At 51.5% G+C, this 26269-nt stretch overlaps 1 protein-coding gene across 1 annotated transcript; it reads left to right on the top strand.

Annotated features, from left to right (window-relative positions):
• The first annotated feature begins 886 nt into the window (after positions 1-886).
• On the top strand, positions 887-26215 carry CPD (carboxypeptidase D). Its single transcript, XM_040082309.1, has 21 exons — positions 887-1578; positions 3583-3830; positions 10873-11015; positions 11695-11864; positions 12424-12791; positions 13188-13379; positions 14236-14403; positions 15384-15493; positions 15936-16038; positions 16478-16620; positions 17148-17317; positions 17895-18206; positions 19364-19559; positions 19790-19925; positions 20622-20771; positions 21176-21271; positions 21364-21428; positions 21585-21716; positions 22066-22251; positions 22546-22645; positions 23262-26215. The coding sequence occupies exons 1-21, from the start codon at positions 887-889 to the stop codon at positions 23486-23488; spliced, it is 4107 nt and encodes a 1368-aa protein (XP_039938243.1). The 3' UTR covers positions 23489-26215.
• Positions 26216-26269: the final 54 nt, after the last annotated feature.

Genomic DNA, 26269 nt, shown 5'->3' with positions numbered 1-26269 from the left:
TTCATTGTATTATGGATTGCAAAGTGATTTTTGCAGAGCAAGGTGTCCTGCCTTTAGTCTTTATCGTCTCACCTGCCTCACAAAGGGAATTTGATGGAGGAAATCCCAAAGTACTGTTTATATCTTTTCTGAGGCTCATGGTGCTGCAGTCACAGCCACACGCACTGCAAACATCACACCGTTAGAACATCTTTAATCCCCAGAGGTCCGATCTGAGCAGGCAGCTCACTCAGGGCTTGGGAAGGCGCACCAGGAGCAACACCTTGTGCCCCTTCACCCACAGCTCGTCACCGTGCCCAGGCAAAAGCCACCCCGTCCCTCCTCCCCAGGTCCTGGTGTGCGTTCCGGCTTTATCCGCTGGAGAGGTGGGGCCTGTCGTGACCCCTCCAAGGCACCGGGGCATCGCCCGGTGCTGCCGTATGTCCCCTGCGCGCAACAACCCCGTGTTGGCTTATCCACCTCTCCCGCAGCGGTGAGCACCGTGGAACAGCTCACGCAGGGGCGTTCTTGAGGGCGGACAGCGAAAGCGAAGAGCCAAAGGCCGCGTTGTCAGGAGGGAGGACGGAAGGGAAGGCCCCTGCCCTGGGGCCCGTCCTGCGGGGAGCCCGAGCGGCTCCGCTCCGCTCCCGCCGGACCCGCGGCGGGGCCGGGCTGGGGCAGCGCCGGGGCCCGCAGGGGGCGCCGCGGCGCACGGCGACACCCACCCCGTGACGTAACAGCTCCGCCGCCTCTCATTGGTTCCTCACCGGCCCGCCCGAGCGGCTCCTCCCCTAAGGCCGCCGCTAATTGGCGGGCGCGGTGCAGGTCCCGCCCCCCCGGAGCGGCGCCACCGCCCCCTCGGCCGGGACCCGGAGCGGCGCGGCGGGAGCGGGGCGAGCGCGGGGTCATGGCGAGCGCGGCGCGGGGGCTCCGGGCGGTGCCGCGGCTGCTGCCGCTCCTCTGTGCGCTGCTGCTGCTGCCGCTGCCTTCGCTGCAGGGCCCGGCCCGCGCTCCCCACATCAAGAAAGCGGAGGCGGCGGCGGCGGCGCCCGGCGAGGCGCTGCGGTACCTGCACTCGGCCGAGCTGGGCGAGGCGCTGCGGGCGCTGGCGGCCACGGCCCCCCCGGGCCTGGTGCGGCTCTTCAGCATCGGGCAGTCGGTGGAGAAGCGGCCGCTGTGGGTGCTGCGCCTCACGGCCGGGCTGGGCCCCGAGCGCCCCGACGAGCCGCCCGGCGGCGCGGCCCTGCCCGGGCGGCCGCAGGTGAAGCTGGTGGGGAACATGCACGGGGACGAGCCGCTGGCGCGGCCGCTGCTGCTGCGCCTGGCCTGGGAGCTGGTGCTGGGCTGGGCCGGCGGCGACGAGCGCATCGTCCGCCTGCTCAACACCACCGACCTGTACCTGCTGCCCAGCCTCAACCCCGACGGATTCGAGCGCGCCCGGGAAGGCGATTGCGGCGGCGGCGGCGCCGGGGGCGGGCGGGAGAACAGCCGAGGCCGCGACCTCAACCGCAGCTTCCCCGACCAGTTCGGGGACGCCGAGCCCAACCTGGAGCCCGTGCCCGAGGTGCAGGCGCTCATCGACTGGATGCGCCGCAACAGGTGAGTGCTGCCCGGTCCCCTCTGCCCGGCGCGCCGCTCCGGGGAATGGGAGACTCTCGGATTGAATCCCCGAGGTGTTCAGTGTCAGGTGTTCCAGTGCTTCCCAGCAAAAGGAGAAGTAATTTCCACACCTCTTTATCCCCAGCCTGCCTCCCTGCTTCACCCCATCCTGTGCTGGGGAGAGCATTTGGTGGCCCCAGTTTTTGTTGCACCAGCCCCACAGTGCCCTGCATGCACCCTGATGTTCTGGCCTCCATGGCCATCTGCACAGCTCCCATCGCTCCGAGTTTGTGGCTGGAAACTTCTCACCTGCTTCGCTGTGAGCTTGTCAGTGGGTCTTGCTCTTACAGCAAATAATGCTTACTCCACAAGCTGGGGATTGCTGGAAATGTTTTGGGGTTAAGTGTCTGTGTATGACCATGTTAATAAAGTTGTGTTGGACAGGGCTTCTTCCCCTCATCTTTGTGTTCCATGGAAAATTCCCTGGATTTAGCAATACTGCTCTGTGCAGCAGCATTTCCAAAGACAGGCCCTGTTTCTGAGGCTGCCTTCCACATGTGTTCAGTTAAGCACGTGGAGCATCCGTGCTGACCCGTTTGGCTGTCCCCATCCTAAGGGGAAGCTGCTGTGCCTGGAGTGGGGCAGCCCAGGAGGGGTGATGGTGTCTTTAAAGCCCAGCTCTGGTGTGGGGGTCTGGGGCAACCCCAGAAAGAGCAGTGGCCAAGCTGGCCCCTGACTGTTCATTTGCCATGTGTTCTTCAGAGAACTCTAAGGTCCAGACTACAAAGGTCAATGCAACCAAGCGCGGGAAATTGTGCAGAGAAAGCAGCAATGCACTGCAGCAAACTGTGGCCCGCTTCCCAAAACAGGGATAGAAAGAGATGGAGAGGGGGTGACAGTGTCGTCCAGGGCTGTTGGTTGACTCCAACCAACACACAAAACGTTCAGCATCGTACAATGTTTGCTCACATTTAGGAAACAAATTTTTCATGAACAAATGGTCTTCATTAAAACTTGGTGGATGGCAGTGCCCATAGGGATGGTGCTTCACAGGAATTTCAAGAGCTTCACCAGTAAATGCGTGTCCTAAGTATCCTTTAGGACAGCTCTGGTGCAGCACTTTGCACTGAAATCCCTCCAGAGTTGGTTCAGCTCAAAATTAGTTACTAGGGAAACTCATGAGCACTCTTTATGTAATTTTGAAAGCACCTTGAGCTTTTTATCTTATTTTTTTCTTTTAGTATGTGAGGTGGGATCTGCTATTCGCTAGGGTGAAACAGGAAGAACGTGGTGCTTTGTGTGTCTCTCTGCCTGGCAGCACCAGTTAATACTGGTGTAATTGTTAGACTAACATAACTGCTGATAGAAAAATGAGTGGGTAAACAGAACTGTTTGATTAAAATGGGAGATAGTGGGTGTAATGCAATTTGTGTGCACTATTTTAGGCAAGGTAGAGGTATTGGTCACATTACCTCTGCTTGGAAACCAAATCTCATTTGAGCAAATGCACAGGAGGGTTCTTTTTCCCCTCAGTGCTGTGTTTGGTGGGAGGAGGAGAACAGAGAAAATTACCTTTGGGACTCTTTGAAATGCTTGTGCTGCCTGTGATCAAACTGAAAGAGGATATGGGGCATACCCTGCTGTATTTTTTGACTTGGGATTTTAACAGCTCTTTCTCATATCCAGATTTTATTTGTGAGTTAATTCTGTTGCACATATGAGGTGTACTCAGAGCTTGGAAAGAGCTGTGTACATTGTTTTGTCTGTCACTGAATTTGGGGGCTTGGTCTTAGGCTGCAGAAAAGAAAACCTGTTCCATCTCCAGAACTGACTCCACTTCCAGTATGTGCATTTTGCCTCATTAATCCCAAATAGAGTTTGGGAGCTCTGGTGAGCATGGTTTGGGTGGGAAAGCAGCAGAATAACTGGTTGGGTGGCTGTGGCCAACATCCTGTTGAAACATTTCCAATCTGACTTTTTTCTCCCTTCCCTTCCCGGCACCAGATTTCTGCTCTCTGGCAATCTCCACGGTGGCTCTGTGGTGGCAAGCTACCCCTATGATGACTCTCCCACGCACAGGCCCACAGGAGTCTACAGTAAATCAGCTGATGATGAAGTGTTCAGGTATTTGGCAAAAGCTTACGCTTCACATCACCCCATCATGAGAACTGGCAAACCCAACTGCCCCGGAGAGGAGGGAGAGACCTTCCCAGATGGCATCACGAATGGAGCCCAGTGGTATGATGTAGAAGGTAAGCTGTGCTCACCTAAGAGCTCCCATCCAGACCAGTAAGGATTATCACAGAGGAAAGGACTGGGGGTTAAGTGATATTTTTAGCTTTGAATGTGTTCTGGCAGCGTGAAATGAATAGAGGTGGCATCATGGGAACAACAGCTGACAAGTAACAGCTTGGGAGGTGTTTGTAGGGAAGAGATCACAGCAAATTGAGGAGTTCTTCCTGACCCCCTTGGGTGGTGCAGAGTTGTCCTGCACGTGGGAGGCTTCGTTTGCCAAATGAACTCTTGTAGGGCTCTTGACAGCTGCTAAATTTTGATACAGGGAAGAGGAAATGATTGTTAAAGGTATTAAATCAATGCCAGTATTCTGTGAGGTCTTTTAACCTCCAAACTTGTCATTTTGTGATTATAGAATAGCCTGCTGTAAAACTATGTAAAATTTAGATTCGTGTTCTGAGCTAATCAAGTTCTTGCTGGAAGTGGAGTTGGCAGCTTTTCCGTGGACTGCTCTACTTGTAGAGCTGTGTGGAGGTGACAGCATGCACGACCTGTTCTTATCTACCAGTTGGGACATCTAGAAGGGATCTGAATTTAACCCTGGGGGAGCCTCTAGAAGAGCTCCTGACCCCTCCATTATGCAGCTGCACATGGAAATGAGCTGAAGCGGAGCAAATTACCTCCTGGTGCCACCACTCTGCCTGTGCAGGTGGAGGTCACTAACCTGGCTCAGCTGTGCAGTGAGTTGCTCTGTGTGTGTTGGTTTGGTTGAGAATTTAAATAACAATTCATGTGAGGAGAAGCTCTCATGGAAGAGAGAGCTCCCAAGTTACCTCATTGCTGTGGCTCCTTGGTGGATGTTGTACAGCCACGTCCTCACCATGCAGGGCAGGAACTTCTGTGGTGAGAATGCAACAAAAAAGTTGCAGAAATGATCTCAAGAAGTTGTGTTTCTTTGCTGCTCTGCTTTTTTCCCTTCTGCTGTGGCTGAGGGATGATTGCAGACGTGCTGAGCAAGCGGTGACAGCCGATGTTTATCCTTCAGATCTCACAGCTTAATAATTTCTGGTAAGACAGTGGAACATGGGCTTTAAAGCAGGGTCCTGTGTTAATTCAGCTTGCTTGGGAAGGCTGGAGAGGGGTCCATTATAGGGCCTGAACACATCATCTCTGAACTGGAAGAGGAAGGCTTAATTTTTAGCAGTGGCTGAATCATCCCCCAGGATTTCACTGGGCAAATAAGATGTCGTGTTCAAACAAGATGTGGTTTGATCTCTTTCTCTACCAGCTGTCTCCTTCCCTCTATGCTGCTGAGCACACCAGCCCTGGTGTTTGTCGGCTCAAGGTTCATTCTGCTGCTGTGGGAAGTCCAGCAGGAGGAAGGTTTGTGTAATCTGGTGACTTGGCTTGTGAGGGAACAGGATATCCTGGATGATCTGTGCTGCCTTGTTGTGGTGGCTGTTGTTACCGGCAAACACCTCAGTTGGGAAGTTTCTTAACAGCAGCTCTGAGGTCTTCTGTGCGTGTAATGGAGTGGGGTGGGTGTGCTCTGAAGTGAAAGTTATCCCAGAGCTTTGGGTCTGTGTTCTGAACCCAGAGAGTAGCACTTTTCACTGAGGGCTTTTTCATCCTGCTTGGCTGTGAGGCAGCTGGTTGGTGGCTGTGGCACTGGTGTGTGAACCTTGCGGGCTGCCTTTGCTCTACAGCAGGACAAAGAAATGGCATCATTTTCCTTTCGCAGGAAATAAAAGGTGTGAACTGCAGACCAGACTGCTCTGTGCTGCCGTCGCTGTGGTTTGCATCTATCCAATGGCCTCCAGTACCCAGTCTCTGCAGAAATAACACCCTTTCTCTGTGACAAGCCACAGTGTTGGGCTCAGCACTGAGGGCTGCAGGCAACTCAGGGGCAGAGATTGCAGGGAGGACGCTCTGAGAGTGGAACATTGCTGAGGGTGACAGCAGCAGTTCCCCCAGAGCCAAGGAATTCATGTAAAGTGTAACCCAGGGAGAGCATGGGTGAACTGACCAATACCGTGCATGTAGTTCGCCCCTTCGGGCTTGTAGGTTTTAATGTTTATTTTTAGTAGTGGATGAGGAGGAGGCAGAGGGGAGTCAGTTGTAAGTGGTGTGACAGAAGCAGCAAAAACATCAGAGAGGCTGTTTTGAGTCATGAGTTGCTCAGCTCTGTGCCAAGGACTGCAGAGGCTCGTGCTTGGATCAGGAGGCTTTCCCAGGCATTGCAGAATTGAAATGTGTGGTGGAATGAGGCTGGGGAAATCCCAGTCCCTTAGCTGAGCTCTAGAGGTAGATAACCAGAGCTCACGGTTGTGTGAGCAGTGTGGGACACGTGCTCAAGGCCTCCAGATCAGGTTGTGCCAGGAGAGACTCCTGCAGGCTCCAAGTGATCTAAAGCCAGGAAAAACAAAGAAATGAGAACATAGTGTTTCAACAGGTGGAAATTTTCCTGCCACATTTTATCATGTGAAATCAAACGTGCTGGAGAGCAAACTGCCACGGGATTCATTGTCCCGGAGTTAGCAGTTTAATTTTCTGCTGGTGCCAGACTCCATTAACTTCAATTTGAGTTTACAAACAGCCTCTTCCATGTGTCAGATCGAGGTGGCAAGTACAAACCATGAGAGTAATTGCTAAGGTCAAGTGTGCACAGAGGAGGATGGATCTCTGCCAGACAGCTGAATTTGGCTCCTGCATTCCAGCTGCTGTAGATAAGCACATTGGTGACTGGGATGGTTTTTTAGAGGCTATCTCTGGTGTGCATGCTCTTTCTCTTCCTTTTTAACCTTTGAGGGTTTTAACTACCATGTGGCTGGTTCAGATCAAGGGAATACAGGCAAAGTTGGGCTGGGGCATGGAGAGCAGTTGAGAAACCACTCTCATCTCATCTGTGGGCAGGATGTGCTTTGCCCTTTGTGTTGTTAAGACATCCAGACCAGGAGCTAAATTCAGCTGGAGCATATTTTGTGGGCAGCCTTGGGAGGTTTGTTTTTACATGCAGTCCCTTCCTAAAAGATATTTTCTTGCTAGTTTGACTCTGATGTCCAGGTGTTTGAGATGCTTCTGGTGTCTACTGGGAGGCACGTCTCAGGCTGGAAGTGGATTTCGGTTACCTGTGTTCTTATCAGGTTGTTTTGATTGTGGTTACCAGCCACACTGAGCTTCCAACCAGCTTTTAGTGGTATCCAGCTCAGTGCAGTTAAAATAAGTGCTGAGAACAGTGTGGCATCACTGTGGTGGGCTCTGTTTCCTGGGCATGGCAGAAGGCACTTGCACAGAGTGAGCTCTTGTAGAAGCTCTGAGCCATGTCTTTCTGGGGATGTGCACAATTTGCTGCACTTAAGTACTTGTATTTTCATAAAAGTCTCGCTGCAGTTCTTTTTCTTCTTGAGAGAAGTATTGGCTTGTTGGTTTGAATGTCTTAAGGCCTCTTCTCACATCATGAACTGCTGGGCAGTGCTGTGCTGGTGCAGCTCTTGGGAGGACTCTGCCCTTCTCTTTGAGAAAAGGCTGCTGGGCTGGGCTGCTCTGGGCCATGCAGCTGCTGCTCTTGGAGGCCCAAACTTCACCTCCTCTGAGTTTTAATGATTGCAGACTAATGGACCAGACCATTGCTCTGCCTGCTTGGTGCTGCTGCTGGTGCTCACTCAGTCCCATGCTATGAGATAATCAGTTCTGAGCAGAGTCAGCAACTTGTGCCACGTATTGAATCGTCTCCAGCTTGCTTGGTGCCATCTGCTCTCTCTGCAGAGCAGACAGGACTGTTCCGGCTTTAACTTAGCTGCAATTTCCTTATCTGCTGATGTCTGCTCCAGTGAGAGCTGGAATTAGTTTTCTGCATAGTGCAGTTTGAAAATAGAGCCCTTCTTGGCTGGCCTGGCAGGCTTCTCCTGGCACGTGGAGTATTTATGGTATCTGGATCCTCAGGCTTGACTCTAGAGAGCTGCATTCTGCTTTGAGCTTGGAAGGGAGCAGAGGGGCCCCCTGTCAGCGTGAGCTCTGCAGTGTTTGTGCTGCAGGAGGCCTGGGATCCCTGCCTGAAGCTCAGCCCTGATGCTCAGGGAGTGGGGCAGAGCAGGAGAGAGGTTTGTTCTGAGCATTTCTGTGGCCTGCTGCCAGCCAGGGGCTGACTTGCTGGGACACTGAGCTGTTCACTGATAAAAAAGGGTGAAACTTTTCACAGTGTGGGCTAAAAGATTCCCCGTGATTAAAAAGCTGAAGTAAATACAAGAGTTTTTCCCAGCTATTACCCAAATAGAGTAGAAGCACTGTAGTCTGGCAGTTTCTTACCTCAGGTGTGTATTTTCTGCTCTGCTCCATGGATGCCCTGCTAATGGCAGGCTGAGGTCTCTGCGTAGTCAGGGGAGGCTGTGCAGATGGTATGTGGGAAAATACGTAATTCCACATGCTGTAAAAATAACTGTCCTGCTCTGCAACAGAACCACGTGAAGGCCAAATATGTGCAGTGGATACAATCCAAATTTTCAAGAATGCAGTGGACTACTTTCTCCAAGAGACAGTTTTACCAGAATTGATGTAGCGAGCTCTAATTTAGTCCGTTGCTGCTCTATTATGGGTGAGCATCTGTCCTAAATTTGCTTGAATGGCAGATGAAGCACTGAATATGTTTCATAATGGCTCTGGTTTACGTTTTGGATGTTTTCAAATGCATTAACGTCCTGCTAGGAGCAGATGGTTATGGGCTGGCAAATCATTTTGCTCGGTGTGGTGTTTACTGGCAAGAGAGCAGCCTGCTGTCTGAGCCTGGTAACAGGAGCTGAGTGAAGCTGAGGGTGGATCACACTCACAGCCCTTGTTTCTCTAACCCCTTCAACTGAGTTTGAGAGTTCAAGGAAAGTCCTCCGGCACGTTGTGGCCCCCTGTGCTGGACAGAAGAGTCTCTTTCCTGTTTTGATGTCAGCCTGTGCACAAGCTGCAGTGCTCTCCTTCTGGCTGTGCGTGACATTTGATTTCATTACAATGAAAGCTCCGTGTTCCCTTAGCACCACATTCCCAGGAGAAGTGAGAGGAACTGGGACATCTTTGTTGTGGTACCATCCCACACATCTTCCCAGGGGCCTGCTCTAAATCCTACTTTATCCTGTCTGTCCATCCCTGCTCTACCCAGCTGCAGTGGGGCTGTTGGATTCAGAGCAGAGCACCCTGACCTTTTGGGCCACCACCTCTGGTAGAAGCCTCCTCTGTTTGGTCAAGTGCTGCTGTTTTTTCCCTCTTCCTGACCAGGCATTAATACAGCCCCTGCCAGTGCCAGGCAGTGCATTTGCATCAGGATTTTGATCCATTCTGGTTTATTGGCCAGCACCACGGAGGGTCCCTCACTTCAAGGGGCTCGTGAATGATTGGGAAACTGCTCAAAGTAAATAAGGCACAGCACTAATGCAGCACTAGAGTGGGCCAAGCGAAGCATGGGTGCACAAAATCTGCATTTCTAACAGACTTCCTGCTGGGGCTCTGCAGGCTGCTGCCATATTTGTCACAGCTCTCTGCTTTCCTTCCCCTGGACTTGACATTTGCCTCCTGTGGAGAAAATGCATTGCTGTTCTCTGAGAGAGGGACTTCTGAGAGTCAGTTCAACTCCCTCAGCTCATCCAGAAGAGACTCTGGGCCCCTGTGTCCAGGTGGCTCTGGTGGGAGCCATTCTGTTGGTGTGGGGGTCTCTGGGCTCTGGTTGCAGGCACTGCTGTACAGGTTGTGGTGGAGCTGTCTAGGAAGTGGTGGCCAAGGCTGTGACACACCAGTCTGCCTGTGTTAGAACTAAATAAGTTGGTGTAACACAGAAGACTTTGTCAGCATGCAAAAACAAAAACATAGTGTGGTGTGTCTTCCTTACTGACACAGCTGCCTGATTGGGTGGTGGGAGCCATCCTTTCATGTGGTCATCTGGCTACTGTCATGTGGTGGGGTTTAGCAGAGTGGTTCTGAAACCCATTTCACAGACTTGTGGTGGTTTTGGAATGTCCTTTTTACTCTTGAAAGCTCCCAGAAATGTTCAGAGGAGTGAACATCAGCAGCGCGCTCAAGTCTGGGCTCCAGATCACGAGTGTTGATACCTGCAGCCCTCAAGTCCTGCTGGTACAATTCAGTCCTGTTTGAGGAACAGCTTTGCTTGCTGAGGGTTGGATGTAAACTTCAGCAAACGGGGTCAGGACAATTTCTGGGACAAGGTGACCTTTTTGATTCATAACAGTGTCTGTGGTTTCTCTGAAGGGCAAGAACAGCAAGACGAGCTTAATACTGGGAAACAGCTCCGTGCACTCCTGTTTCCGGGTTCTCACCAAGGTTTGGCTGGTTTAGCACTAAGATAACGAACTGTCTGCAGCATCCTTACATTGATTTGAAACTGCTGCCTTACAGAGGAAGGGTAGGAGGAGGCTGGTGACTTGGCCAAAAGCAAATTTCTCAGACTTTCCCAGGTGGACCTTTCTCAGGTGCAGATGTTTGGGTAAGGAAGGCACAGCTGAGGAAGTAGAGAAGGGGATGCATTGTTCTCATCCTGTCTGGGGTTTTGCTAAGAGGCTTTTGGGAGAGCAGTTGAAACTGATTCCAGTGTGCAGATTTGAGCTGCCAGCTCCCAAGATGATAGTCTAGTGTTCTTTTCTGCCAAAGACCTCAAACTCATTTTGAGTGAAGTAACCTCTCTTGCGAGGCAGACTTCACAAATCTTGAGGTAGCTTGGAATGCTCAGGGGAGGCCTTGGCAGCTGGAATGTTCAGAGTCTGGTGTGCCTGCCCTGGCACACTGGGTTTGTCACGTCTGGAAATGTAAAATGAACCTGTATGAATTCCCAAGAGCTGTGCTGATGGAGCAGTGAGACAAAAGCACTTTGAGCTGGCTGTGGCTGATTTGAATGGCCTAGTGTTCCAGTTACAGCATAGGCTGTCATAATGTGACCTGACTTTTCTCCTGAGGCTGGGGCAGCATCCTGGGGAGATGCCATGTGGGGCTGAAGGACAAGGAGAAAGAGCATCCTGTGGTGGGACGTGTGTGCACTGCTCTTGGGACATCTCTGCCTCTTTTTCTCAGGTGGGATGCAGGATTACAACTACGTGTGGGCCAACTGCTTTGAGATCACATTGGAGCTGTCCTGCTGCAAATACCCACTAACTTCTGAGCTTCCAAAGGAGTGGGAGAACAACAGGGAATCTCTCCTGGCTTTCATTGAGAAGGTAGTGAGGGCTGGGCTGGGTGTGGCAGCTGTGAAACCTGTGCCTCCATGGTGGGCTGGGAGCTTTGTGTTCAGGTGCCCTGGTAGCTTGTTTTGCTGTGTGTCGTAACACAGATGCTGCAGCTGATGTTTGGAGCTCGGTGGCTGCAAAGCTGCAGTGTTCCTCTGTGGTTCTGCCACAGCTCCCGTGTGCAGTGCAGTGTTAGAGGGACTGATTGGTGCAGGTCTCCCTAAGTCATGCAAAGTACAGGCCGGTCTCAGTGCCATGAATCTCCCGTGACGCTCACAAGCATCAACGCTGCTGAGACCCTGGCTTGCAGAGCCCTCTGCCAGGCTGTCTCCAGGTGCTGTGTGTGAGTTGAGTAGGTGACAGTTCAGGCTGGGATCAGAGGCAGCTGAATTTGGCCTGTAACCCTGCTGTGTTCATATTGCAGCTTGCCCATGCTGATGAATTAGTTAGGGAGGGTCAATTCTGAGATCCTGCTCCTTTCCCAGTCCATGCTGGAATTCCTGCCCTTGCTGTCTGGCTGAGCACTGAGTCCTGAGCCCTTGGGTGCCTTTGCCTGGCAGCTGCCCTGCTCTGCTGCATTTGGGGAAGGGTGAGGGTTTATTGCTGCCTTAGGACACAGTTCCCTTAATGTTGCCTGTCTTCAGCCAGGCCTTTGCATTGTTTTCCTCAGGTCCACATTGGCGTGAAGGGCTTTGTGAGGGATGCAATCACAGGAGCTGGCCTGGACAATGCGACCATTGCTGTTGCCGGTATCGCTCACAACATCACAGCAGGGAAATTTGGTGATTACCACCGGCTGCTGGTGCCTGGGACCTACAACGTGACCGCTTTTGTGATGGGGTAATGCCTCTGTGGCAGCCTGTGTCAACTGCTGCTCCTGCTCCTTATTTCCCCCCCCAAAACACCTTGTGTATTTAAGGGGCTTGGCTGGAAGCTGCAGCAGTAAATGGTTCCAGCCCAGAGCTGCAGCTGTGTTTGCTCCTGCAGCAGGATGCTGTTGAGTGCACAGTATTTCTGTCAACTTCTGTTTGACTGCTTGTATCAAATTGCATCTTAACTTTTGTGCAAAGGGAGGAAGTGGAGTAGGGTCACCCCAACAGGAGTTTTGTGTTGTCTCAGGCCTGGGTGTGAATGTGTAACTTGCCCCGTGGCTAGTTCTGTGCTACACCTGGGGCTTCTTCCCTGCTGAGCCTGTGCGCTCTTGCAGGGACAGCAGCAGAGCTGGGTTTGGTGGCAGTGTGATGAGTCCTATCAGCTTGGTCCCTGTGAATCTGTCAGTCACTAACATCCCAGTGCTTTGGGGCTGGGGGGAGTAGGCTGGATTAGTGGAGGGTCTGAAGGGAGTTTTGGCCTCTGCTCTGCAGAGCCTCCTTGCCGAAGCCAGTTGTTTTTTCCACAGTTACACGCCAGTGACCAAAGAGAACATTGAGGTGAAGGAGGGAGATGCAACAGAAGTGAACTTCTCCTTGCAGCCGACTGTGATGCCCCCGGCTCCTAACGCCACACAGCTCACGGCGGCGCCTGCCCCCGTCACTGCCGTCACCCCCACCCCTGTGCGGGCTGAGGCCCCAAACCCAACCTCTGTCCACGAGCCCATCCAACCCGTGGACTTCCGCCACCACCACTTCTCAGACATGGAGATCTTCCTGCGGCGCTACGCCAACGAGTATCCCAGCATCACCCGCCTCTACTCCGTGGGCAAGTCCGTGGAGCTGCGCGAGCTCTACGTCATGGAGATCTCGGACAACCCCGGTGTCCACGAAGCAGGTGATGTGGGAAATCCTTTTTGGCAAGGCACAAATGCGAGTGGCAGACCCTTTATGCTGGGAGAGGCAGAGCAGAAAGGATTGTGGAGCTGGCACCTCTCCAGAGAGACTGAGCTGCTCCTTGTAGTGTCCTTCATAGAAAGTGCAAGGTGCAATGGGTGGCCCTGTGTTAGAGCACTGCTGGGGACATCTGTGCTGGTCATGGAGCTCTAGGGAAGAAGAACCAAGAGACTTCCTTGAGACATTGTTCTTGTTGGGGTTGTGAGAGCAGAAGTGTGAATTTTAAGTAAATGCCCTCCAGCAAAGCGAGCAAGGGCAATGCTCAGGGTGGTGAGGTGTCTCCAAGCTGTAACATAGTGGTTATAATTGTCTCTGTGGTGTAACCTTGTGTCTGCAGGTGAGCCGGAGTTCAAGTACATCGGTAACATGCACGGGAATGAAGTTGTGGGGCGAGAGCTTCTCCTGAACCTCATCGAGTACCTGTGCAAGAACTTTGGCACAGATCCTGAAGTGACTGACTTGGTCCAGAGCACACGGATCCACATCATGCCATCTATGAACCCTGACGGCTATGAGAAGTCCCAGGAAGGTATTGCTGTCTGTGCCAAAATCTGTGGGGCTCCTAGCTCTCAGAACAAGCCTTTGGCTTCATGGAATCCCTGGGAAATCTAGAAGTCTTGCTGGAGCAGGAGTATTCTCCACACAGTGGGGCTGGGAAGGGACTTGGTGTGTGCTGTGGGATGAGTGGGTGGACCCTGATTGATGGATGCTGGAAGCTATTGGGGAGAGCTCTTATATTTCAGCAGTGCTGTGAACTGCCCCTGTTTGGGTCCCCTGATGGTTTGTGGCTAATCCAGGGCTTTTTTTTAAAAAAAGACATTTCTTTGACACAGCTCCTGCATGCTGTGCTTTGGTCCATTCTCTTAGTAAGTGCAATGTGGGAGCCAGGCTGTCTGCGGAGCACTTGTCCAAGGATAACATTGACTTTTATCATGAGGTCGAAACTGGCAAAAACATCATTCAAGGAAGTCTTAGAAACTACGTGGCTCTTACAGATTGGCAGAACAGAGACTGTCCAGAATCACTTTCTGGGAGCAGAGCTCTGCTTGGGTTTAGCAAAGAACTTGTCTGGCTGGTTTGAAAAGGTGAGCTCTGAGGTTTCTGCGGTCGTGACATCCGGCTGCAGAGATTGTTCATGGTTCAGTGCCTTTCTGCTTGTCTGACTGCCCTGAGAGCCTGAGCAAACACCCACTGAAAGGGCCCCCAGGCACTGCTGCACAGAGCAGGCCACTTGCTGGGGAGTGCCTGGGTGCTCCTTTCTGGGTGCAAGGGGCCAGCACTGCTGTGCTCTCCGCTCTCTTCACTAACTGCTACTTGTGAACTCTGTGATAAGAGGTTGAAACCCCTTCACAGGGCTTGAGCTTGAACTTGTGTTTCATTTTCAGGGGACAAAGTAGGTACCGTTGGCAGAAACAACAGCAACAACTACGACCTGAACAGGAACTTTCCAGATCAGTTTGTCCACGTGACAGACCCTACACAGCCAGAAACTCGTGCTGTCATGGCCTGGCTCCAGTCTTACCCGTTTGTGCTGTCAGCAAACCTGCACGGAGGTACCACATCCAAACCAAGCTGCTTCCTCTGTGCTGGGCTTTGTGGGATGGGGATCTGCAGGGATGTCTCCACAGTGGGGTGTTCTGGTGCCACAAGATGGAGCAAAAACTGGAAGCTGAGGGTGAAAACTGTGTCCCCAGATGTGTTTGTCGGGAGTTGAGGTGGCTGCTGGGAAGATCCCAGCTGGGCTGCTGGGAAGATCCCAACCACTTCTCTGAAGGGAGCATCTGGGAGATGGGGATGGACTCTCTTGCCAGCAATTGCTCAGCAGATGGTCTGGGAATGGGATACAGAGCTGTGGCTGTTAAAGGCTTCACAGCATTTACAGAGTGAATGCAGTCCTGAGGGTTCCCTGCCTTGAATCGCACGGCAGAACTATGAAATTTGCAGTAATTTAATTATCCTTTTGGAGTGTTCTAAATTAAGTCTCTGTGTATCATAGCTTACTCCCTAGACAGTTTGTCTGCTGGCTTGTAGCTGTGGTAACTTGCAGGTGGATGCTTTGTTGCCAGCATGTTTGGTTTGCAGTGCAGAAATGTCGTGTGTGGGTGTGAGGGGACTGGCAGGTCTCCAGCTGCAGTGATGTCTGGGGTTTTGTGCTATTAGTAGAGCTTCCTTGGGGAAACCTTCAGCAATAAACTCCAGAAAGCTGAAAAACTGCATCATTTGGGTCAAAAGCAACATGCATGTTCTAGGAAATTCTTCCCCTTGCTTCCAGTTCTCTGTGAAAGCAATTATTATGTGCTTGTGTTCAGCCCTTCTTCATGTAAGAGCCAAAGCTTTGATGTAGTGGCTTTGGTTCTCTTTCCCAGCTAGGTGTGGTATTGTCTCTTCTATCCACTGGGCTTAATGCTTTGTTTAATGCCGAGTCTTGAGAAACAGAAGGCTTGGCACTTGCTGGAGAAAAAATTTCCATTGTTATGCTGAGGGATCACTGGGAAAGCACACAAGTATGAGCCAAGGCTTGCTTTGCCTGCAGGTTCCCTGGTGGTTAATTACCCCTTTGATGATGATGAGCAAGGAATAGCCATATACAGTAAATCCCCAGATGATGCTGTGTTCCAGAAGCTGGCACTTGCCTACTCCAAGGTAAAGCTCTAACAGGAAAATGGGAACATCCTGCTCGGGTGACTCCTGGGAAACCTCTCTTCAGCTTCCAGGGAACCTCCTGAGGGTGAGGGTGGGCTGGTAGAGGTGGGTGCAGGCACTGTGGGTGAGCCCCTGGTGCTGCAGGCACAGCAGGAGGGGTCCTGCAGGAGGTTCCCATTCCACGAGTGATGCCCAGCATGCTGTGTCTGTGGGCAGTGAGGGAGGAGAGCTCCGTGCAGGCACTTTTAGGGGTGGTGGAAAATGCTGCTCATGGGCTGGGAGGAGAGCAGGGATATCTGGGCTGGGATTGGGTGTGGGTGCAGTCAGTGTGCAGTGATAGACACACATCTGTGTTTGGTAACCCTGAGTGTGTGACTAAGGGTAGAACAAGAGTGGCTGCAGAGTGCAGGCTCACCTTCCCATATTGCATGTTGTTTCATAGGAAAATGCAAAGATGTACCAGGGAAGCCCTTGTAAGGATATGTACCCCACTGAGTACTTCCCACACGGCATCACTAACGGGGCTCAGTGGTACAACGTTCCAGGTAAGGGACACCTTAAATCTCCTGCACTGTTTGTCTTCAATTTAATGCATGTGCAGCTTAAATAATTTAGTCTGACCAGTCAGGAACTCTGCACTGGTTGGCTTACATGAATGGGGCTCAGGTTTCTTTTATAACCTGTTAAATAATGTACCCAGATAAAGTTATTCCTAGGGGAAGGAATTTATAGGGTAGTTTCTCTGGCTATTAGCAAAACAGTTTCATAAAATTTTACAGCACTTTATTAGCATGAAAGGTATTTACAAGAAGGATGGTTATTTGTCTGCTCTTTTGGCATCCCTTTGAAGCTTGAATCCTGCCCTGTGTAAAAACCTTTCCCTTTAAGTTTGTACTTCATCTTTCTCTACTATCTGATTTATTTTTTTTTTTTTTTTGAGCTGTGGTACTTCAGAAGTCAAAACTTTTTACATTCTTGTTGTAGGTGGGATGCAAGACTGGAATTACTTACACACAAACTGCTTTGAAGTGACCATTGAGTTGGGCTGTGTGAAATACCCAAAAGCTGAGGAGCTGCCAAAGTACTGGGCACAGAACCGACGCTCACTGCTGGAGTTCATGAAACAGGTGAGGTGCTTTCACCTCAGGCAAGGTCAGCTCCCTCTGGGGTTTGCTTTAGACAAGCCAGAATGAACAGGGTGATCTGGCCAGATTCCTGGCTGCTTCCTGGCCAGACTGGGTACCTGCTCTACAGAAATCACCCCCATCAGAGCCTGTCTCGACTGCTCCCTCTTCTCAAAGTACCAAAAATCTGTATGGAAATAGCATCCAGAGGACCCAAGCGGGGACTTCTCATGTACCACAGCCTTGGGTTTCCTGAGGCTGGAATGTCCCTTATATTCTGTTCCTATCTGAGTGGGGCTGGTGCTGCACACCTGGGGTGTGCAAACAAAGGTGTGGAGCAGAGAGCGCCGTGCTGACACCCTGAGCCAAACAATTGCTCATTGTACACATCAGGTGATCTTTGTCCACGCCAGCTGCTGGCCAGTCCAACCTGAACCCTTTTGGAATGTCTTGCTTCTCTGGGAATGCTGAAAACGTGAGGGGTAGGAGGCAGGGTGAGGGCTGGCACTCAGCAGAGCTCCTCTGTGCAGGTTCACCAGGGTGTCTGGGGCTTTGTGCTGGATGCTGTGGACAAGAGGGGCATCCTCAACGCCACCATCAGCGTGGCCAACATCGACCACCCGGTGACCACCTACAAGGATGGAGACTTCTGGCGCCTCCTGGTCCCAGGGATGTACAGGATCACAGCATCTGCCCAAGGGTGAGCAGCCCCCAGCACGAGGAGCAAACAGCTGCATGTGACTGACTTCCCACTCAGGAGTATTCCATCATCTCTGCCTGCCTGCAGCACACATAGGCATGGGTGTTTCTCCTGCCCTTTGGCCTGTGCAGAGATAGCAGTGTGAGGCTACTGTGGTGTCAGACTGCTCACCTGGCACCTGGTGTACGATCCCAATCTTCCCTTGTTAGGAGTGGATAACTTGGTGTCTTATGGGGGAAATTATTTTCCAGGCAGCTGCCCACAGAAGTGACTGGATCACTTCAATGCTGCCAAAATTCTGTGTTAAAGCAGCCTGACTTGTTGTCTTGCTAGTCTGCCATGTAACCCTGCAACACCTCAGCCAAAAGCAGCTCATGTTGGGCCCTGAGCTGTTCCCTGTCCTCCTGCCATTCCCACATCCCTGTGGGCTGTTCTTGCTCCTCATTCTATGCCTCTCACTGTGGGCAGGGGAGCAGTGGCAGTCCCATGTGGGTGTGCAGTCATGAACAGGGCTGCCTTGTTTGTTCCAAGGTTTCAAATGCCTGATGTTTTCCTGTGCCTTCTTTTCCCTGGGCAGGTATGATCCCCTCACTAAGCTGGTGGAAGTTGACAGCAAAGGTGGGGTGCAGGTCAACTTCACTCTTTCACGGACAGACAGCAAAGTGGAAGAGGGGAAGGTGCTGGTCTTGAACACCCCAGACACCAGCAACCCCAACGAGAAGGAGTTTGAGACCCTGATCAAAAATCTCTCTGCTGAGAACGGTCTGGAGCGGCTCCTGCTCACCTCCTCCAGGGACGTGGCTCCGTACAGATACCGGCCCTACAAGGACCTCTCCGAGTTCCTCCGAGGCCTCTACCTCAACTACCCACACATCACAAATCTCACCAGGTGAAAACAAAGCAGCAGCCCGGGCCAGGGATGTGTTGTGTTAGTCATGAACGCAGTGCCGAGGTGGGGAGCTCATCCCTCCCTTCCCTGCCCTCTGAGATGTTGGGAGCCCCATGTGTAAGGACATGGTAGCAAAGCAGTGGCTGCAGGGCCTCACAGGTGCATCCATGTGCTTTTCCCTGACTTAGTTCCCCAGGGGTGCTTGGGACTGGTGATATTCCCAGCACTGATATCCCAGACTTCTGCAAATATCTCTGCTCCTTACTGTTTTGTCTGTTCTTTAAATCCTTTCTGACGTCCACGCTGCTGAAGAGCCCCCAGCAAAAATGGCTGGATTTGACTTACAAATCTCAAATGGCCTTTTTTTCATTGTCTGCCTCCTCCAGATTTTATTTCAGTAGTGCTAGACACTTTTGTGTGAGCTTGCCCTGGGCCAAGGTCTGTGCCCTCCTGCAGAAGACCAGCTGCTGCCATGCTCTGCTTTCCTTTGTGACCCGTAGCGCTTACCCTCTGTCAGCTTTAGAAAGCACAAATCCCTTTGTCCCAGGGCCTCATTTGCTTGTTGTAACCGGGCACAATGTGCTCATGTGCTGTCCCTGCTGGTGCCAAGGCTGCTTTGCTGATCTGTAGCCTCGATTGTCCCTGCAGTTGCATCAGCCCTGAGCCTGTTCCCTGCTTTCCCCGCAGTCAGTTTGCCAAGTTAACGGCATGGCTGTAGCAACAGCTCCTGCATCATTGGGAACAGGCCTCTTTTGTCCTGCTTTAGAAATTAGTTTGATGTCCAGATGTATCCTGCTCTGAACGGAAAAGAAAAACAAAACAAAACCCACCACTGGCAGTGCAGAGGATCCAGCAGTTCCCCATTTATCGTGATCCCATGGGCTGTATGGAGACATGTGGCACATTGGATATTCTGTGCAGCTGAACCTGGATACACCTTTGCCCAGACACTGGCGTTCAAACTGATGCTCAGGGTGAATTCTGTTCAGTGCTGCTGCAAATCTGCCCCCCTGACCTGGTTGTGTTCCTCTAGCCTTTGCAGCCTCCCGCTGGAGGCTGGCAGCAGTTCCTTTCGACACTGGGATTTCTCCATGAGGTCAGGCTGGAGTTGCAGCTCTCTTGCTGAACTGACACTCCCATTTCCCATCTCTTGGCAGTTTGGGTCAGAGTGTGGAGTTCCGCCAGATCTGGTCCCTTGAAATCTCCAACAAGCCCAACGAGTCCGAGCCCGAGGAGCCCAAGATCCGCTTTGTTGCCGGGATTCACGGAAACGCTCCCGTTGGGACAGAGCTGCTCCTGACACTGGCAGAATTTCTTTGCATGAACTACAAGAAGAATGCTGCTGTTACAAAGGTGAGAGGCCAACCCAGAGACTTCCTTGGAGCCTTCCAGCTGTAGCCTGAGCTGACAGTGCTCCCTGTGGGAGACTCCTGCCAAAACTGGCTTGGGGCTGCTGGTGATTCAGTGTTTAATGGGAGGTGTGCGATCCGCAGGACAAGAACATCAAACTGCAGCTCCTAGGTGAAGATCCAGGGAAATGAACCCTACTAATTGCACTTTGTGCTGTTTCTCCTTCTGCTCAGCTGATTGACCGGACACGGATTGTGATCGTGCCTTCCCTGAACCCAGACGGACGCGAGATCGCGCAGGAGAGAGGCTGCACCTCGACGATGGGCCAGACCAACGCTCACGGCAGAGATCTGGACACGGATTTCACAAGTAAATCAACTGCCCCATGGCTGGGTGGAGACACTGGGTCACAGGGTCTGTCTGTAAAGAAGGCAGTGCTCCAGGCAGCACAGCCGCTGGGAAGCTTCCAGAGCTCGGGTCCTCTTTACAGACAGCAATTTTCCATCTCTTACATGCCAGAGACAAAGCAGAGTTATTTAGGAGTAGGAGAGGTCAGATAATACCTGATGTATTTTTACTCTTAATGGATTTCTTTCATTTCTGAAAAAAATGCCCTCTGTTCATGCTCCCCAGAAAGAGTCTCCCTTTTTCATGCTGTTCTGGTTTCCATGTAACTGTATCCACAGCACTCCCCCTTCCTGAGGAGGAAATGTTCTCTGCCCAAGCTTGGCTGGGATCATCCCAGCTCCTTCCTTAAGAAAATGTCAGTTGTGTGACGTTGTTGTGAGCAAACACACACGAAATGCCTTCTGCAGCGCAAAAGGAAATAGCTTGGGGGAATTGTGATGTTGTACATTTGTTTAGCTTTGCAGGTGAATTCTCCCATGGGTATTATGGGCTGGGGGCTTTACTTGATCAGTCAGGTGCATCTGCTGAGACCTAACAGAGGCCTTTTCATACCTGCAGCAGACCTGATTTCAGACATAAAGGATGTACTTCTGGCCTCTCAAACAGCAGAGGAAACTGTTCTTAGTTCCCTTTTCTATTTGTTTTTCTGATTTACAGGCAATTACACCCGGTACTCGGCGGCACGAGAGCCTGAGACCAAAGCCATCATGGAGAACTTGATACTGAAGCAGGATTTCAGCCTCTCTGTTGCTCTGGATGGAGGATCTCTGCTTGTCACTTACCCCTATGACAAGCCAACACAGTCAGGTGTGACCAGCTGCCTGGTTCCCCTCAGGCTGTCTCTGCAGAGGTTCATGTGACCACGTGCTGTAAGGGCTTTTTGTGTTCGTGCTGTTCTGTAGCCTCCTTTGTGTTCAGCCCTTTGTGTGTGGAGTTGACAGTCTGTAAGTAAATCTATAAAACCTCACAGGGTTCAGCTAGAGATCAGAACATTTACAATTTCTCTGCCTGCCAGCAGTATTTCAACCTTTCCTCTGCCAGAACCAGTATAAAGTCTGCTTTTGTTACTGCACCTTATTGTTAGAGGAAATAGGGATGCTCCTGAAACAATATGTGTCTCTGTTCAGTACAGGATCATGGGGTTAAAATGGGAATCTACCCCTGCAGGGAACGGGAGCTGCATGCTCAAAGTCTCACTTTTCCTGTTGCAGTGGAGAACAAGGAAACACTAAAGCATTTGGCATCTCTGTATGCAAACAACCACCCAGTGATGCATTTGGGCCAGCCAGGCTGTCCAAATAAGTCAGGTATGTTTGGTTGAATCCTTTAAGCCCCTGTCAGCTTGTGGCAGACTGTGCTGGGCCAGCTCTGGCTGACAGCTGTGTTTTTGCTCTCACAGATGAGAATATTCCTGGTGGAGTGATCCGTGGCTCGGAATGGCACAGTCACCTGGGAAGTATGAAGGTACTGCTGCGTGGCACAGGGCTTTTCATTTCTGCTAAACAACCAATAAAAAGCCTATTTGTCCTGATGTCTGTGTAAAGCTTCTCCCCCTCCAGCTGGATTTTGCAAAGCTTTTTAAATACCTCTTTCCTGGTAATGTGGTTTTGTTTTTTGCAGGATTTCAGCGTGACATTTGGTCATTGTCCTGAGATCACTGTTTACACCGGCTGCTGCTACTTCCCCAGTGCTGGACAGCTTCCTGGCCTGTGGGCAGACCACAGGAAATCCCTCCTTAGCATGCTTGTGGAGGTGAGCTGCAGTCTGTGGGAGGAAATTCTGGCAGGGAGTTGAAGTGGTGAGGAGGGGGAGAGGAAGAGAACAGCATGGAGAGTGTTTGTGGTTTTGTTGGTGCTGTGTAATTACAGATGTTCGTGATTTAGGCTGTAAGGAATGGATCGAGCAGAGGCAGCAAGTGACATGGGCATGTCTTGACACAAGAGTTAAACATCTGTGCTGCGTTGCCTTGCACTGTTATTTATTGTGGGGGTCAGGGATGGAGAGTGGGCTGTATTTTAGAGGGAAATTAGATCTCACTCCAGTTACAAATGCACTGTAAGCTTGGATCTGAACGTGAAGTGTTTGAAATGCTTTGTTTCAGGTCCATAAGGGAGTGCATGGCATTGTCCAAGACAAGAGTGGCAGGGCAATTTCTAAGGCTACCATTGTTCTGAATGAAGGCTTGAGGGTGTACACTAGAGAAGGTGGCTATTTCCACGTGCTCCTGGCTCCAGGTTTTCACAGCATTGATGCAATAGCCAGCGGGTACCAGCAGAAACATGTAAAGGTATGTGAATGTCCATGTGTCCGTGTTGGAGATGTTCCCCCGTTCCCTGTCACATAAAATCTTCCCTGTCTGGGCTCTGCCTGGTTGTGCCTGTGTTTAGCTGCTGATTAGGTGCCGTCAGGAGCTGTTTTCTGCCTTGACAGAATGGATGGAGAACAGCTTTCCAGCACAGCAGGCTGCTTTTGGGAGTACCTTTTCTTTCCATGGCACTTTTGGACCAGGCAGATGACAAGTGTCTCTCTTGTCTGGGTTCCCAAGCTCTGAGATGATCTAACCTCTCATGTCTTTCTGCAGGTTTTTGTACGTGATGATGCCCCCAGCTCTGTGTTCATAGTATTTGACACAGAAAACAGAATTTTCGGACTGCCGAGAGAGCTGGTTATAACTGTGGCAGGTACAGTGATGTTTTTATCAAAGCTTTGAGCTTTGCTTTCTGTACCAGCTCATGCTGGCAGAGACTCTGCACTGAACTGGGAAAGCAGCCTGCAGGCTTAAGCCATCTCCTGCTTTCCCTGCTGAACACACTCTTGTCCTTGCAAATTCATCCAACAGCCCTTGGTTCTGCTTGGTAGGAGGGAGGGAGGAAGTAGAGTGTTTTGCAGGAATTTGGAGGGTCCAGAATGTACTTTGAGATGTCTGGAATGGGGAGAGCTTGTGTGCATAGGAGATCTTGCTTCTTCAAGGCTTTTTTAGGTGTTGTGACGTTGGGTGATCATGAAGAGATTATTTTATTTTCTCAAGGTGGCAGCTGCTGGGGAGGAGAGTGTGGAAGTTTAGACCCAGTGGTCTGTAGTGGAGCTTGGTGATAATCTAGATTTCAAACACAGAAAATGGAGTGTCCTGTTCTGAAAGGAGCTCTCCTGCCCTCCATGGCCTCGGAAGAAGGAGCAGGGTGACAATGAAATGAAGAAAGCGGTTGTGACTGCAGGAGGGAGGAGAGATGCTGGCAAGCCTGGGAACCTCTGGCATGGAGGAACAATGGCATTAACCTTAGTGCCTCTCTCTGGCAGGTGCCAGCATGTCTGCCCTGGTGCTCACTGCCTGCATCATCTGGTGTGTGTGCTCCATCAAGTCCAACAGACACAAGGATGGCTTCCACCGCCTCCGGCAGCACCACGACGACTACGAGGACGAAATCCGCATGATGTCCACTGGCTCCAAGAAATCCCTCCTGAGCCACGAATTCCAGGATGAAACAGACACTGAAGAGGAAACACTGTACTCCAGCAAACACTGACACCTCCAGGGCAGGAAAGGAGGTTCCCATGGACCAGACCTGGTGGTGGGGGGCGATCCCTGTGGGTCAGTTGTGAAATGTTAGCTTCGGGATGTGTCCTCCAGAGGGGTGGGTGGCAGCTCCCAGCGTCCCTCTGCTTGCTCTGTTCCTGTGTGCAGGCACTCAGTGGGTGTTGGAGGCTGTTTCTGAGATAGGGACGTGGTTTGTTACATTTTTGGGTCAAGATCTGGAGGTTTGTATGATGTGGTTTGAAAGGCAGCTTTAACAGGGTGGCCAGCAGAGCTCTTAGCATTTCCCCAGCATCTCAGCACAGGGAGTAGATGGTGGGGAAGTGCCCCAAGACCTGCACGGATGGGGTTGTGGTCACAACACTCCAAAAAAGGTTTCTCTACCTGTTCTGATTTCATGATTTCATGTTTTCCACTACATGCTTTGGGGAAGCCAGATCCTTCACGTGACTCCACATTCTGCAGAGCAGCCCTCAGAAAAAGCCAAAAAAAAAGAAGAAAAAAAAAAAAGGCGACTTTGTTTCTCAGCTGTTCCCTTGGAGCTTTTCCTGCTGTCACCTGCAGTGGTTGTGGAGCACCTCTAACGTGTCACTACTTTCAGGGGGTGACTTGGCCTCCTCAAGGCTGGGGGCAATGACATCACTCTTGATGTGAGCTGGAGAAAGTCAGAGCTTCAGTGATCTCTGACAGAGCTCCACTGCCTGCTAGCTCTGCCGTGCTGCTGTTCCTCACTTCTGAGGAGCAAAGAAACTTTATCCCCCTCACCCTGGTTGTGTTCTTGTTTGTGTCATAGGCTTGGCTTTGGGCTCTCATGTTCATGTTCCAATAGCTCAGTGCCTGAAAGAGCAGCTTGGAAGGTTGTTCTAAGCAAATGGGTTCACTGATCTGTAGAAAACATGATCAATTTTTCTTAAATCTACCACTATTCAGGAGGAAACAATGAAATCTGAAACTCTGACCACTGCTTTATATTTGAGCATTACTGGAGCAGCAGGGAGAGGTCATGGGAGTATCCATGGCTCAACTTTGGTGCTAAATTCTGAAGAAAACCTGCACCATTTACCACTCTCCATCTAGTACCATTGAATCACTGAGCTCTGGTGATGACAGGCAGCAGATTTCCTGCTGGCTTGGCTCTGTTCTGCTCCTGCAGCATCCCTGGAGTGTGGAGCAGGAGCTCCCCCTGTGTGTGTGGCTGCAGCTGCGGTGCAGGGAGTGAGGAAGGGCTGAACTGTGCTGAGGGAGAAGGGAAAAGCAGCCAAATTCAGCTGTGTAGCACTTGGCAGGAGGTTGGAAAGAGGAGCTGCAGCACACATCCCCAAGACACGTGGGATTTGTGGGTTACAGAAGGGATGTCCAGAAGGAAAGAATGGTTGAAATGTTTGATTTCCAAAGCCTTTATGTATCTCTGATGTTCCTGTGCTTTCTGCAGAAGGATGGGGTTAGAATAGGCACTTATTTTCTTGCTGCTCATTTTCTTTTTTTTTTTAGTTCTTGCCCCACTGATCCGATTTCTGGGGTGCAGAAGCCTTAGGGCTTGAGTTTGCCCCAGTGTTCTGTCCTCCAGAGGCCTGTGGATGTCCACTGGTGAAACCTGCACGTGGTGTCTGTGGGTGGAGGGATTGCCCCCAGAAATCTACTGGGGTCTGCTCTGCAGGGCTCTGACCTGGTCTCCTCTGGGGGAACAGCCCCTCTGAAGTCTCATGAGAAGCTGTTCTTCACCCCTACCTGTGGAAATGCCCTTCCAGAACCACATGGCCACAGCTGTGCTGCCATGGCCATCATCTCATCTGGTCCTGTGCAGGGACAGAGAGAACCCTCAGCCCCCAGTGCAGCTCCTTCCCTGTTCTGCAGGGAGTTCTCCTGCAGGAAACACGCTGGGCACGTGTGCCGGGCATGGGGAGATGAGGGTGAGCATTCCCCGTGCTCCTGTCCCACATCTGCTGTGAAAGAACTGCTCTGTGCCCGTTCCCAGCTCATTGTGCTGAGCAAGGAACGGGATCTGCTCCCTTTTTGTTCCTTTTTCACGTGTAATGGGCTGCAGGACACCAGCACACAGTAGCATTAATCCTGCCTCTTTGATGAACTGTTCCTCCTTTAACAAGAGACACAGTAGGTTTTATTTAAAGTCGAGTTTGCAAATGGCTCTTGGGGCTGTATTTGGGCTTTGTTTGCTCTTGGCAGCAGGTAATGGACAGAGCTGGCCCTGCTTTGTCCCTGTAGCAATAAGTCCTGTTAGGAACTGGCCCTTTCCCTCAGAGTGCATTTCGGAATTAGCTGTGCGAGTAGGCGTGTATATTTAAGGTGAGTGGATTTGAGATGTTTTGCAAACGTGCGAGACTCTTCTACCCAGCAGGACCAAGGGAGGTGCCTGGCTCTGGCTCCGGATCCGAGCTTGGAGCTTCGCAAGCAGCGGGGCTGTTCCTGGGCACTTTGGGAAGGCAGGAGCGGCTCCCCGTGCCCTCGGTCCGTCCGTCTGTCCGTCCATCCGTGCCCCGGGCCGAGAGGAGCCGGTCCCCGCGGGCGCTGTCGCTCCGTGCACTTGTGCCTTCAAATAAATGTACATTTTTCAAAGGGACTTGAATCGCCGTTCTCCGGCAGCGGGAGGGGAGGGGGCGGCGCGGGGCTGGGCCTGGCTCTGCCCTCAGCCGCCGCCGCCTGTTTTTTTTTTACCTGTATACCGAGATCAATAATCTGTATAAAACTATTTTGATGTCCACGTGCGTTCTCTCGTTCTTCCTTACGAGGGGTAGCGGGTGGGGGGGAGGCCGGG

Source organism: Hirundo rustica, chromosome 19 (genome assembly GCF_015227805.2).
Source record: "Hirundo rustica isolate bHirRus1 chromosome 19, bHirRus1.pri.v3, whole genome shotgun sequence".
NCBI classification, from domain to species: Eukaryota; Metazoa; Chordata; class Aves; order Passeriformes; family Hirundinidae; genus Hirundo; species Hirundo rustica.
The sequence above is the reverse complement of the archived record's forward strand: the minus strand, read 5'-3'. Positions and strand labels throughout refer to the sequence as shown.

What these genes read in the sequence shown, in the direction of transcription:
- CPD (XM_040082309.1), top strand. Translation starts at nt 887, where the DNA reads ATGGCGAGCGCGGCGCGGGGGCTCCGGGCGGTGCCGCGGCTGCTGCCG. An exon ending in GTCAGCAAACCTGCACGGAG is followed by an intron (nt 14,404 to 15,383) that starts GTACCACATCCA and finishes CTTTGCCTGCAG; the next exon opens with GTTCCCTGGTGGTTAATTAC. An exon ending in AGGCTGTCCAAATAAGTCAG is followed by an intron (nt 21,272 to 21,363) that starts GTATGTTTGGTT and finishes TTGCTCTCACAG; the next exon opens with ATGAGAATATTCCTGGTGGA.